The sequence below is a fragment of the Trachurus japonicus genome, chromosome 3 (genome assembly GCF_045865225.1).
Source record: "Trachurus japonicus isolate A0001 chromosome 3, Traja_1.0".
NCBI classification, from domain to species: domain Eukaryota; kingdom Metazoa; phylum Chordata; class Actinopteri; order Carangiformes; family Carangidae; genus Trachurus; species Trachurus japonicus.
In genome coordinates, this window is record NC_140909.1 from 15065574 (window position 1) to 15080395 (window position 14822).

The 14822-nt window shown below is 44.3% G+C and overlaps 1 protein-coding gene across 2 annotated transcripts in view; it reads left to right on the forward strand.

The window, feature by feature from the left end:
* Window positions 1–439: 439 nt before the first annotated feature.
* Window positions 440–14822, forward strand: part of galnt2 (UDP-N-acetyl-alpha-D-galactosamine:polypeptide N-acetylgalactosaminyltransferase 2) — a 61791-nt gene continuing 47408 nt past the window's right edge. Inside the window, exon 1 of one of the 2 annotated variants that reach the window (XM_085763774.1) lies at window positions 440–1060. In XM_085763774.1, coding sequence (XP_085619900.1) covers window positions 965–1060 — 96 coding nt within the window. In that variant the 5' untranslated portion in view covers window positions 440–964. The remainder of the gene's footprint in view (window positions 1061–14822) is intronic. The other variant, XM_085763768.1, reaches the window with a different exon arrangement.

Consider the following 14822-nt stretch of genomic DNA (forward strand, 5'->3'; position numbering starts at 1 on the left):
AGGATTTAGAAATATATTTTACTTACTTATTATTTAATTTCTCACACATGACAGCAATTTGTCACACAACTGAGCCACTGTCTTACAATATTTCCCTTAAAGTTATGTAAAGAATCATGAATAGGTTATTTATCATCATAAATAGCTGAAGATGTTTTTCGACTGTATTATTCTCTACCATAGTCTAAAATAGCCCATGTCATAATGTGTTAACTCTATTGATGCCATCACAAGTTGTTTTCTCTTCATTTTGTGCATGAAATTAAAGGCATGAGGGGAATAAGGGAAATGAATGGGGAAAGAAACTGAAAGGGGGGGGGGGGCGCTTTTGTTTTCTCCAATTTAACCCAGTTCCCTGTGTGTGTGTGTGTGTGTGTGTGTGTGTGTGTGTGTCTCCCCTAGCGGCCCCCCGGAGGAAGTGCAGCCCCCACAGCAGCAGAGACTGAAACCATGTAGCCTGGTGATCGCAGCAGATCCTCTCAGAGCTACATAACTACAATTTTACAACAACCCTCTCTCCCTCTCCCTCTCTCTCTCTCCCAGAGGCGCTAGCTGCTGCTGCTGTCCCCACCCCTCTGCTCGGCTTTAGCACGGCACGGCACGGCACGGCTCGACTCGCAGCCTGCCAGCCAGCCCCGGCCCTCCTCCAGGGCTGCGTGAGCCGGTGTTTGATTGGATTAGAGTCGGCTAGCCTTTGCCCTCTAACCTCGCTGATGTTGGCTGGCTGCTTCCTGCTCCCCCTGGCCGACCGACCGACCGACCGACTGACGAAGCTCCGCCGAAGCCGCACGGCGCAGCGCCCTGCACGGACACAGCCGACCGGGAAGAGCCGCTGCTAAAGAGCCAGAGCCAGACCACCACCACATCCAAACCGAGCCGAGCCGAGCCGAGATACACGCAGCAGCACAGCAGGCAGGCAGGCAGGCGGGCGAAGAAAAAAAAAAAAACCCAAACCAAGGCAGCCATGCGGAGGAAATCGAGGATATCGTTGTGTTTTGCGGTGCTGTGGGTGCTGGGGATCGCCTACTACTTCTACTCGGGGACAGCGCTGAGTCGGAAGGTAGGTCCCCCGTTCCTCGAGTGCTTTTCCCGGCCACACTTTCCGCCTCCTCCCGGTCCGTGTTGTGGATGTTCTCTTCCCGGACAAAGCTATTAACACAGAGCGGTGTAATTAAATGTCTCTTCTCCGTCTCTCTCTCTCTCTCTCTCTCTCTCTTTCTTTCTTTCTTTTCTTGTCTTTTTCTCTTCTCGGGGGCTCGGTTTTGCAGCTGCACCGATGCTGTGGGGAATGTGATAAAGGGCCTGCTAGTATCAGTGGGCAGGCATTGATTTTTTCTTTTTTTTTTTTTTTGGTGGAGAGAGATGAGTGTGGACAAGGGCAGCAGGGTAGCGGGGCTGGCCGGCCGGTCGGTCGGTCGGTCGGTCGGTCGGCGTGCACAGACCTCCCGCTGCGCCGGTGATTGCCTTCCCGGTGGCAGCGGGAGAGAAGCACGTCCAGACCGGGCAGCGTGGTGAAGCAGAGTCGGTGTCGGTGGCGCCGGTTCATGTTGGAGCAGAGGGAAAAGGTGAAAGCATGCAAAGTGGTTGTTATTAGTATTAGGGCTGCTGCTGCTGCTGCTGCTGCTGCTGCTGCTGGCCTGGCTGGCTCATTGGAGGGGGGGTATGGGTGGTGGGTGGAGGGTGGAGGGGGGCTGTTGAGCCTATAGAGCACGTCAGCACAAGCGGCTGCTGCTGCTGCCCAGAAAATGAGCAAAGATCAGGAAGTGTGCTGGTACACGTCGGGTTAAATCACTGATAGATCACGCTGTCAGGATGAATGGAGGCTTTAAAAACATCTGTCCTCAGCCTCGGTTCACTTTCAATCCACTGCCGAGCTGTGTGTGTAGGTGTCCTGTCAGCTGTGTGGAGAAATAACATCATTTGAATATTTTTTTAAGGCAATAAATCTCTAGGCTTTTGCTGAGATTTACCTTATTTTTCCTGTCTCATTTGTATCAGTAAAATTGGATTAGATAGCTATTGAAACCTTGAGTCGATAAGTTGATTGACAGTTGATTGAGTTATTTCTTAGGGCAACAGTGACAAAGCATTTCATGCTCCCCAGGTTACTTTAATTAGGCTGTATACACCTGAATATATTTGGGTTTGTTGGACAAATCAACTGTGAACACTTTTTTTTAGTCTGTTTTCAGATTATTTTGAGATTAATCAATAAATGGCCTGACAGACTGATAGGCCTACTGAGGCTAATCACAGCACTGTTAACAACATCTGTCAGTGTAACACAATGCAGCTCCACAGCATCACAAAAAACTCAATCAACACTTCTGTCTCAAACAGTTTCAACACTGTATCTTTCACAAGGGTAGGGCTCGTTGCACGTCCACCTGGGCGTACCTAACAAACTGCACAATGACAGTTGTTTCCTTGACAACAGTAGGCTATATTCATCAGTTTACATTTGTGTTTTCCTCATGTGTGGGTTATGTTGCCGGTCCTACAGCAACTCATTGAACTCATAGGTCGGTCCAGTCACATGACAGGACATTGACACTACATCAGTAGTTAAATGAAGTTGGTCGGGAGTGAGTTCGTCTTCATGTATGTGGGAGGTTTGGATTCCATTCATAACATGCCAGGTCTGTACATGAGATACGTGTCATGTGTGAAATGTTACTGTCTGGCACTGACATTTCTATATGTGTGTGTGTGTGTGAGAGGGAGAGAGTGTCACTATGTTTTGTAGGAGGAACATCCAGCTTGTGCAAACTCGATGTGTCTTGCCTGAGCTAATGTAGGCCAGTGTATCTGCTGTATGTGTCTGTGTGTGTGTGTATGAATTGCTCTGCGTGGGTGGTTATGTGCGCAGTGCACTGCCTCTATACCCCCTTATTTTTGGGTGTGTGTGTGTTTGTGTGTGTGAAGGTCCTGTGTGTATTCCACCTGTCTTTTATTTTATCCTATCTGTCTTCCTGTGTTTGCTTTGCTCCAGTCAACCAGAGCAACCCTTTTACTTTTCCATTAGGCTGATAGCTGGGTGTGTGTGTGTCTGTGTGTGTGTGTGTGTGTGTGTGGTCGTTAAGAGGGTCAAAGTGGCACTCTGTGATAAGCAACTTTCTCTGGCGTTGTGTTGTGGGCAGCAGCATTAATATGAAGCCTGTGTGACTGGCTGCACCTGGCCAGTGTCTTTACACAGAGGTGGATTTACTGTGTTTAAACAAAGGTGCTGCTGCTGCTGCTGCTCAGGTCCGGTGTTGTTTCCCATCTCATCTTTCTCTGCTTTGAAAGAATCAACCAGGAATTTTGTAATTTCACCCTTCCACCATGAATCAAACTTCGTGAGTTTGACTTACTCTAGATGGACTAAATGTCCCGGTCCTGTTAGTCGCCACGAAACTAATGCGAAACCAAATCTGAAGGTTTTAATTCAGAGATAAGGCTACTTCTCTGCGTCCATTCAAAGCTGTGCGAAAAATTCTGAATTTATAACCAGTCGTACTCGTTTTGGATCTGCAATTCACATTTTTTACAACCAATTTTCCAATTTATGATTTAGTCTATAAATGTCCAAAGAAGTTCCCAGAGTCCAAATGTGATCTGTGTCAGAGTCCCAAAACAAAAAGTGATAAAAGTGGAAAATAAGAGAAAAACCAGCCAAGAAGCTAGATTAATAAATGACACGGCTTTAGTTATTATCATAAACATTTTTATTCAGTGTGAGTGGCCTTGTCATCAAGTCCTAATGGCTGAAAGGCCCCTCAGTTTCCCTCTTGTTCCTTCTTCATCTTGTTTATTCCCTTGGCAGCCGATAGGTGAATTAGAAAGGATGTGAGTCTAATTGCATAACAGTGTTGGAAGGTTTGAAAGTATAGACAAAAACTCTCCTATGGGGCTTGTGTTGTGTGTGTTGTGTGTGTGTGTGTGTGTGTGTGTGTGTGATCATAAGTCTGCATGTTCAATCATTCATCAGCCAGACGAGGACTTGCCTGCTGCTTAGTGGTGCAGAGAAAATCGGACAAAGGAGCAGCGTTCGGATCTTTAACACAGGCACTTCCAAGTAAGAAAAGCAGCAAGTATTCATATGCAGCACGCATTTCAGCTACTACACCCCCCCCCCAACCTCCCAACCCCCTAACCCCCTAACCCCACCCTCTTCCTGTTCACAAACAGTGCTTAAATCCAGAGCGCTACACCTCACAGAGCTACACGACGTGTCATCTCCGTTCACGAGCGCTGTGGTGGATTCAGGATCCTGCAGCTCTGAGCCGGAGCTGGACTCTTCACTCTCATGGTAGCTAATTCAAATTCCCAGTTGTGAATACGCTGAAGGACGGTGTCTCTGCCAGAGGAATTAGTTCTGTCACACACACACACACAATTGTACACACACACCCATGATACTGTAGCTCTTAAGATCAAAGCGCTCACCAAATAGCATTATCTGTTCAGAAGTACCCCCATTTGGAAGAATGTCCCCCTTGTTGGAGTCTGTGCGCCAAATTCAGAGACATTTCTTCTGAGCGTAGTATCAGTGCCTGTAAGCCATCGTCTCCTCTGTGCAAAAATGAACGCTGCCCTTTCTGATAAATTCCTTGTTGTAATCTCTTTTGGGTTAGGCAGTAAAAGCAGGACTGATGTCACCAGAGGTCATGAGCAAACCTCCTGCTTGTACAAAGTGTTCTTCGTCTCTTCTGTCGTACATTTTCACGCGGAAAGTTTGTCTCTGCGTAATTAGGTTTACCGGCCTCGACTCTACCGACTCGTGGTGTAAAAATACGAAGTTCTTTCATATGATAATCTCTACAGAAATTAATGAATTCATTGTCACGCTTTAAACCTTTGTAACAGAGGCTCAAAAGTTTCTCATAGCTGAAAACATTCATATTTTCAGCCCGCAGGCAACAGTTTGAAATTGGAAATACCTGTCTACATTTTTATGAGGTTAACTGAAGAATCCACTCCCTTTTTTTATGTAATTATGTAATGTAACGTTGATGGAGTGAAAGTGAAGTTTTGCCTCTGGTCTTGCGGGAGGCAGTGTGTATATACACGGAGCAGAGTGACAGGAACGCTTTGCCAGCTGGACTCAGTACAAACCCATGTATCTGTAAGTGCATTGTTGTACACAGGAGGATAATGTTGCAGCCGTGAGCCTGCTGCCTCCCCAGGATGCCCCATTAAAGTCTTCCTTGTTGGACAAACCTCAGAGGGGTTTTCCTGTCGGCTCTTGAGAGGCCAGCGTCCGCGCTGTTGAGTCTACTTTTCCTGCTAATCAGAGGGGTGGAGGTGAAGAGGAAGATAGAGGAGCGAAGGCAGTGGAGCACAGGAAAAGGCTTTATTAAAGGAATAGTTCACCAAGAAGATATTATTGACTCACCCTCATGCTGATGAATACTCCGGAGAAGTTTTTTATTCCTCAAAGTGCATCTGGAGACCCAGGAGGAGGGTTCGTAGTCCAACAAAATCCTTATATGAGAGTCAATAGCGCCTGATACAAAAAGGTCCATATAACTACAGAAAAACCTTGTAATCTTCCTCCATACTGCTCGTCCACTGCAATCCAAGTGTCCTGAAGGGATATAGTCCAGAGTTTACTTGAAACTACGTCATTTAGGACATTTTTTACAGCCTAAACAGTCCTGTATTGAATGTATCTCGCGTTCACGCGAACGTGCTCCAGGCAAATTCAATGCAGGACTGTTTAGGCTATAAAAAATCCCTAAATGACGTCAATTCGAGTAAACTCTGGACTATATCCCTTCAGGACACTTGGATTGCAGCGGACGAGGAGCATGGAGGAATATTACAGGTTTTTGTGTAGTTTTATGGACGTTTTTGTGTCGGGCGCTATTGACTCTCGTATAAGGATTTCGTAGGAACCGCCCTTCCGAGTCTCCAGATGCACTTTGAGGAATAAAAAAACTTCTCCGGAGTATTCATCATCAGCATGAGTGTGTTTCATTTTTTGTTGAACTATTCCTTTAAGAACTAGTGATCCACTGTTTGAGGGGGAAGCTGAGGGAATTGGATTTACCTGCGTGTGACCAACCTGTGTCACACATGTCTCTCTGATGAGAGCACAAACCAGAACAAATGACATCAAATAATAGGCTATCCTTAAATAAAAAATAAACCACCATCGTCATCATATTTGTCCAGCGCTGTCATGTCTGTCAGCTTTGTTTGTTCCTGACGCTCTGTGACTCAGTTGGGTTCTTACCCCAAGGTGGATCACAGTGTTGAATTGCAAGTATTTCTCAGTGTGTTGTTATTAGCCAGAGGTCTGGATTAGTTTCTAGTCGGTGGCAGAGGATTCAGAAGTGAGTTTTTGGTACTTTTCTCTCCCAGCATAGTGAAGAGAGGAGAGGAGCAGACATGGATGGTCTCCGTAGGGATTCGGGGGAGTTTTTTTTTATAACATTGGCTGGTCCAGAGCTCATGAGTGAAAGTCACTGTGTCTGTTATCTGCAGCTCTAGGCGCTCAGCTTCTGCCTGTTCCTGCACGTCTCTCTCTAAACTTGGGCTTTATCAACACATCTGCCTCTCATCATCACAGGCACAGCGAGACTTCGGTGGCTCAAAGAACCTCTCTGTGGTAAAGGCAGCAAAATGGTGAAAAGATGGAGCGGTTCAGTGGATGTTGCATTATGGGTATAGATGAATATGTAGAGCAGAACGAGGTGCGTGCTGATCCACTGTCCCCCTACCTGTTCAACAACTTCTTGACTAAATATGCATCCTTATATACACACACACACACACACACACACACACACACACACACACTGTTTTTCTCATTATACTAATTACATGTCTGTGACTTCCTGCTGTTGTGTAACTACAGTGTATGGCCGTGTCACTAATAGACCCGTGGCTTTGAATCCACCTGAGGCCTCAGCAGGTCAATATGTTTGTCATGCCAGAATAAAATGTAATTTCAGCCGGCGAGCAGATCGCTAACCAGCTGAAAGTTGTTTTGCAGAGCAAACACTGACTCAATAAAAGGCTCAAATGAAGACAGGGATCCCCAGACACTGGATCTTTCTCACACATACAGTTTTTGTTTTGAAGTATTGACTCTTGCTTGTGCGTAATGATCGCTGCTGACAGATGTACGACTGATTCACAGAGCGCGAGTAGAGATGCCAAAGAAAATACAGTTGTGTCACTGCTGTTTTTAGGGAGTTTTATTTTCTGAGGGTGCACGTTAAATGAAAAACTGTCTTTTTTTGAGTGAAGAAACGGCTTCGCAGTCACTTCAGAGTGGCACAGCTTCACAGCAGGGAGTCCAGGAAGAGAGAGGGAGGTGTCGTACTCTGCTTCTGTGTGTGTGTGTGTGTGCCTTGCTCAAAGGACGCAGTGTGTAGGAGGAAGGAAACTCTCACTACTGCTCAATCCGTCGTGAACTCCTCACCCCACCCCAACCGCAACAAACAGTGAAGAGCAGCAAAACAAAAACAGTATCAATCCAGCCAGTGCTTCAATAATAATGATTATTAATCAGTCTAAATATGTCAGTCAGTTCAAAATGTCTCCCAGTCTTCAGTCTTTTATCAGAGTTGAGACTAACATTAGCCGCTCTGACCCATTCTTCATTGAGTTTAGGAAAGTTAATGCTCCAGGAAAACGCAGCCAAACTTATTATCCAAGATAACGCTAGTCATCATCCTAAAAGCCTTTTTCTTTCGCCAAAAAATGCGAACAATGAAGCACAAATCTTAACCGCTGTCGTGCTTGTGCAAATATGTAAAGCAAGCAGCCAAACAGGGTTAAGTTGGAAAGGAATAACAGATTGATGTTACATTTTTCTTTATCATACTTAAGTTAGAATACAACAGCTAAAATACTGAGGACATGTCTCTCTCTCTCCCTACCTATGTCTGCATTCTGCAATCAGTGACCCATTGGTTTAAAAAGAAATGCCTAAAAACTTAATGTGGTAAATCTTCTCTTGTATCTTAACCAGTCTAGCAACAGTAACTAAGGAGCCCAGGCTCAGTGAGTTGATATATAAATCAATTCATGCAAAGCAGTAAATTGGAAGACAATGAGATAAGAGACAGTAGAAAAAGAGCGGGTCTGGATCCAAAAACAAGCGGTCGGTGGGTTGTGTGTGTCAGGTCTGGCAGCGTTTAGCCACTTCCACCAATCAGGTCTGATCTAGCAGCCTTGAAACCAAATGACGGACAGCCGCGGAGATAACAGGAAATAAACGCTGAGACGTCGCCCAGAGAGAAGACAGACAGTTTAGGTAGGCAACGTTTAAAAGCGCAGTTTATATCTTTTGATATCAAACTGTCATTCTGCTGCTAGCAGGTGGTTTCACCACACGCTGATCTGGGTTGTTCTCGCTCAGATTTCACTCTGCCTTTCTCTCTTTTATTCCCACCCCTCTTGGTCATTGTTAGGTTCCTTGTGGTTAAACACAAGAGCACGCTGCGTCTGTGCATGCTCTGTAAACTGGATTATTTTTTCTCCTTATGATGATTTTCTTCCCTGGCAGCCGACGGGTATTCACGGATTCATGGAGACGTTGAAAGGGGAAGAAGATGTCCATTGTTCGCGGGATCAGCGGCGAGACAAGAGAGTTTCAAAGAAGTGCATTTTCAGTCAAACAGCGAAGAGAAAACAGAGCGGCCCTCTCTTTTATTCTATTTGTCGCTGAGAAAACTGTCGGGAGCTGCATCATGACACTGGAGTTGACACGTTCAGAGCTTCACACGCGGGTCAGCAGTAATCTGCGCTCCTGTTATCAGGCCGAAACATTCAAATAGACCTGATGCGGAGCGGAGGGGGAGCTCGTCGTGTTTTGACTGTGTCCTACTTGTGGCAAGGACATTCAAATCGCCAAACAAATGACAGATATTACATGTGTAATTGCAGCAACCACCAACCACCACATGTAATTTAGTCGGTGCACTTCCAGTCACCTCTGTGCCTGTGGTGACACTTTGGTGGAAATGTTGTCTGTTTTTATCAGTGACTGGAACAAATTGAATATTGTTTTTTTTACATTTTTCTTTTTTGTTTAAAGGGATAGTTCAACATTTTGGCAAATTGGCCCATCGCCATAATTGCTATAGTCATAGCAGTAGGTTCGTTACCTTTAATTGTAGGTGTTTTCGAGGTAAATTCATACAAAACCGCTGATGCGCGTTGCGTTCAGGGACAGTTTTTCAGCAAGCAGTCTCCGTATTTACCCTGTATTTACCTCGAAAACGGCTCCGTTTCGTATCGTTCCGTCATTATCTCATAGCGTGGTGGTTGTGCAGGTCACAACTTGTCTACAAAAGCGCTGTGGAGTTTTGGGATGTTGAATTTGATGAGTTTAATGAGGGAAACCAAGAAATTCCCTTAGCCTCCATAGCGTAGCTCTGAGCAGCCAGCTGCTGCGCTCCGCCGTACTGAAAATAGCTTACACCTACAATTAAAGGTAATGAACCTACTGCTATGACTATAGCGATTATGGCAATGGGCCAATTTGCCAAAATGTTGAACTATCCCTTTAAACCAGGAAAAAAGTTGAACTGCACTAAAGAGTACTACTGTGAAGCTGAAACGGCTTTATGTTATTTATCATTTACAAATGTAAAAATCCAGAAGACTTACAGTCTACAGCATCATATGTTATCAGCTCTGCAGAGGATATCTGAGCTCAACCTCTTTTTTTTTTAAACAATATTAAGATCACCGTCTGGATGCTGCTCCGTCTGCCCCGCTCCTTGCTGTTGCTGTTTGTTATTGCCGATTAACGAAGCAAATATAACGCAGGGCGGATTGAGGCACATGCAAACAGGCATCCGGGCCAACCACCGCATCCTCCTCCGGAAATATTCACAGCAGACGTGTATGGATCTGTCACATTTGGGTCACAGAATCCCGATGTCGACCTCGGCCTCGACCTGCAGATCTTTGTCTCATCTTCCTTCACTGAACAGTTTTGTGTTTGTTTGTTTTTTGACATTTCTTCCTGGGTTGAGTGAAATATTAAAATCATAATAGATATAAGACAGTTCTGTAGACATGAGAAATCATGACACATTAAAATACAGTTTTCACTTATCTCGCAACAACACCACTCATGGAAGATAATACTGAAATGTTATGCGGTGTTGGCGTCTCTTGAAATCATCAATCAGTACACATTGCAGGGAGAAGGTATGGACCTGGGCCAGTCCATTAGACGTGCTTTATACCGAATGGCTTTAACAGCAGCACAGAAAATTCCCCCGTGTGATGAAACTCAGCAGCTTTAAAGTAACTCGTTTTTTAAACTGGGAATAAAAAATCCAAATAATGTGTGGCCTTCTGCCAAAGGAGGGGGTGGATGGATGTTTTTTAACACTGGTCTAGTGGGAGGTGTTAGTTTCTCACCCTGCATCACATCGTGGCCATTCAGTAATGAACTGGCGTTTGTTTCAGTTATTCTGTGAGGAAAAAATCCAATAGAAAATAAGACATAAGTAAAGAAAAACGTATTTTGCCCCGGCTATATGTGATGCACTTTGCCATTCAGATGTTTTTTATGCTTTTATTGACTACTTAAATCATAGTTTCATGATCTTGATTGTTTGTTTTTTTTAAATTGACTATGAACTTCAACAAAGTCAAGGAAGTAGAGGCTGATATAATGAAAACAATATGGACATATATTGACTAAACTCAATTCAAGCCCTTTATCAGTATACATGACGTGGACCTATACCTTACTGACCACTGCTGCTATTGCTTATCACAAACACCCATAAAACAAAGTGCAAAATCCATGTGTAAGTTTGTCATTTTTATTGGGCACTACAAGTAAAAGAGAAGCTTGTAAAGTGTCTCTTTTCTTTTAACGAGATGTTGAAATGGGTTTCAGGAAGCAGAGGTGCTGAGTCAACACAACCGTCTTTTTCTGGTTTGGAATAAGGAAGAATCAGAGCGAGTGGCTGATGAAACAGGTGGTTGTGGAGCCGTTTGAGAGGCGTATACCGACCGCACTCGTCAGTGGAAACTGAAGTGAGCAGCGTGAACTACGAGACTAATGTACGAGTCAATGAAAAGTCACGACACAATGGATGGCTTTGGTGGAAATTAATAGAGTGAGAGAGAGAATAAGTGTGCGTCTGAGTGTGTGTGTTTCTTTTTTTTTTTTGTTTTAACCGCAGCATGTTCTCCCATTCGCTCCCTTTTCCTGTGGTCTCGTCTCCTCTCAGAGACACGTCAGCAGATTTAGGACAGACTGCTACTGTACGGTATATTCCTCTTGGGTTGGCCGTTATAGAAATAGACACATGCATTTACACATTTAACAAAATGGTAAAGTGAGCCTCAGTTTTACATTAACCCTCCATTATAAAACATTAACTCTGTCCAAAGTGCCCGTCAGAGGAGGTTTATGTGTGACAATGGTCCTTCAAAGCCAGTCTGGCTCTGCTGCCTGACGACTGTGCAGTCTGCGCCAGTTGTAATTGTACAAGTTCATATACAGTGATTTATGGTTGGAAATTCTTTGTTCCTCCAAATAAGCAGCTTTACCCATCACTCCCAGTCTGCCAACAAGCAGTTTGTAGCTTAGTGACAAATATTGAGACATGTTTTAGCTTTGACTTTGGTGGCATTGTTTTGTCACAGAGACTGACTCAAGTGTTTAGGCGCGCTGTAGTGGAAGAAACGGAGTAAATGGTGCGTTCGTGTGCTCTAGTGTGAGCTGCTAAAGTCCGGTTAACCACCTTGTGACTGACTGTTCTGCATCGCGCCGTTCTCACTCGCATCTCTATTTAAACTACAGGTGGCTTGTTAGTTGTTATTTTGAGACAACACAACTTATATCTTTCATTGTTCTTCATGCACTAATGCAGCTTCAGATTCATTTGACAGAATGAAATAAGACTCAGACACTAGTTGACTGATAACCATCAGTGCTACTTTATCAGGAGTCACTGCGGTAATGTGTGCAGCTCCATCCTGCTTGTTTTTGGTGGCGATTACGAATGCTTTAACTGCATTGGTTAGTGCTAATGTACAAGATGTTTATTCTTTATCATACTTGTGAAACTATAGGGTGTAATGGCTTTACACTGCAAGACAAGAACAGTGCTCTTGTTGTGAACAAAATGCCGTTGTATCATAAGCCACAGTCTTTTAACACAATGGTCTACCGTACAGGCTTGCTATCACATAGACATTAAAGACCCTTTAAAGGAGACATATTACGCCTCCTTTCCACAAATTAAAATAGTTCCCAGGAGTCTTAAAGACATATCTGTGACATGCTTTGGTCAAAATACCCCAAGGATCAAACATCACAGCTCTTTTCATCCGCTCAAAACAGCCCTGTTCAGAACGGCTGGTTTCCAAGCCTGTCCCTTTAAATGCAAATTAACCACTGCTTGCCCCGCCCCTTCAACCAGTCCCAGGTAGGGTTGGTATTATGCAAATTCAAAACCTAGTTACATCACTGGAAGACAACTGAGCGAACAGCTCGTAAAACCACGTGGATTTAGGGAGCCTGCACATTACAGATTTTTTTTGTCAATTCTCACATTTTGGGGGCCGGAAGGCAAGACAAACACCCAAATACATGTTAAAGAGCCTTCAAAAAGTGATATTTCCATAATATGTCTCCCCTTTAAGGCCTGACAGAGCATCCTCGCTATAACACTGATTTCTTATTTTAAAAGCAATCAGCAGCAGGGAACATTATAAAGTGAAGCAGGAGAATGTGTATTCATCCTCATCAGGCTATAGTGTTAGCTTAATTAGCTTTCTAGCCGCAGCTGATAAAACGCCCGTTCCCCTGACTGGGGCTGTGTTTATTTTAAACTCTCCAACAGACCATATGGTAATGCACTTTTTTCCCCTCTTCCTCTCTCCCACCTTCTCCTTTCCTCCCATATTGTCTATTCTTTCTCCTATAATGCTCATTGCCTCCCCCCCCCCCCCCCCCCCCCCCGTTCCTTTCACAAGCATATTTGCTCTGTTCCCATGCACACTTGGTTTCTCATACTGTTTTATTTATTTATTTTATTGTTTAGCTTGTTTGTTCTTTTTAAGTAGGCCAGAAATTCAGTCGGTCACCCAGGGAGCCAATTATGAAAACACAGTGTTCCTGTCATGTTCAGATCCACTAGAAACAGGGTTGTGAGTCACTTCGGGGCTCTAACCCACAGTTTTAGAAAAACCACAGACATAAAGAGAGTAACAGAATATCATGAGCTCTCGGGCCAGCGGGGCCTCGTGCCTTTTTTTTTTTTTTGCGTCTCTGTGCATTTCTACCTTAAAAGGTAGGTTTGATTTATCTGTGCTTTCAGCTCGGTGGGGGCGGAGCAGATGTGATTGTGTCAGACCCCATGAAGACGAGGCTAAGAATAGCTAAAACCATCTAACACCTTAGCTTGGATTGGTTTGAAATGTTTTTTTTTCATGCCCTCTCTGCTGCATGTCATTATGCTCCGGAGCCTAAACGTCATGTTGGAGACGAGGCCAAGTCTGCCGCTGACGCAGGTACAGCCTACAGCCGGGGGCCGGCTTTGTGAAGGGGGAGTAGTACAGTAGTACCAGACTTTATTTATCGCCCTCCCTACCTGTGAATACACAGACTGTCTCGCTGTGACAGTGCAGCGTCTCACCGCAGACTCCGTCGTCAACCATCCGTCTATTAACCACATGGCAGCTGCAGAGTGTGTGACGTCCTCGTAGGTCAGGGTTCACCGTCCGTCCCCCATGATCCTGCCTGTGAATGAATTACCCAACCCAATGTCATGCAGCTCCTACAGCAGCACGAGTCACGACGACCATCCGCAGCCATAAGCGAGCGAGCAAAGACCGAAGGCTGAAACATATGTGGCTCACGTCAGCTGACTGATTAAAATGTATGAACGCAGCTAAATGAAATTACGCTTTGAGAGCTGTAATGGCAGGACTGTGATAAATGGCGGCACCGGAGAATTTGTATTCCGGACCAGGACCGAGCTCTGTGTTGTTTCTGTTTCTGTTGTTGGCAGATAACTGAGCTCTCACACTCTGTTACTCACAGCTCTCACGTTTCCAAAAACAGCAGCACGCTAGAAACGAAACTTGGTCATTGTACTGCTGTTGAACGTTGTGCTGGAGGTAGAGGTATAGTCACTTAATAACTCATTTTCTAGGTGATTATGAGTGTATTTTTCTACCTTTTCCATATTAACTTATGGTGCAATGTGGCAAGATTTCAGTTACGGCAGCTGTATTGATGTAGATAAGTTTCAACAGAAATTCATGAGGATGACGGTCGAGAAAAACAATGACACCAGATAACAGAAAATGATGGAGTCATAACAAATGACCACATTCAACTCTGCCAAGCTAAACTATGTACATCAATAAAAGTCAAGTGTATCACATTTTTCAAACTATATCACTGCTGACTGAAAGGAAACTTGTAACTGGCAGCAGCACGCAAGCATGCACATCACAATCGGGTCTAAATTATACTTCACTCACTGCAGAAACGTCTTTTTCCATGTCTGCTCCTGATCCACACACTCAAACATTTTGGGCTATATGCGGACCTTTTGCGGACAACACGACCACATTGCGTGACCACATTTCAGTATGCACACACCCAGTGTAGTATAGTTTTTAGATGGTATTTGAACCTACACTGGTACAGCTCTACAGCGTTATTCTTCCATACCAAGGCAAATCGGTAACACTTTATGATAAGTAGACACTATTAAGCATTAGTTAAGCATTAAATACTGAATTCATCATTTATAACACATGAATACTCATTAGTATGTAGTTTATAAATACAGTTAAAAATGTTTTACTCATCATTGATGAGCACTGTATTTATA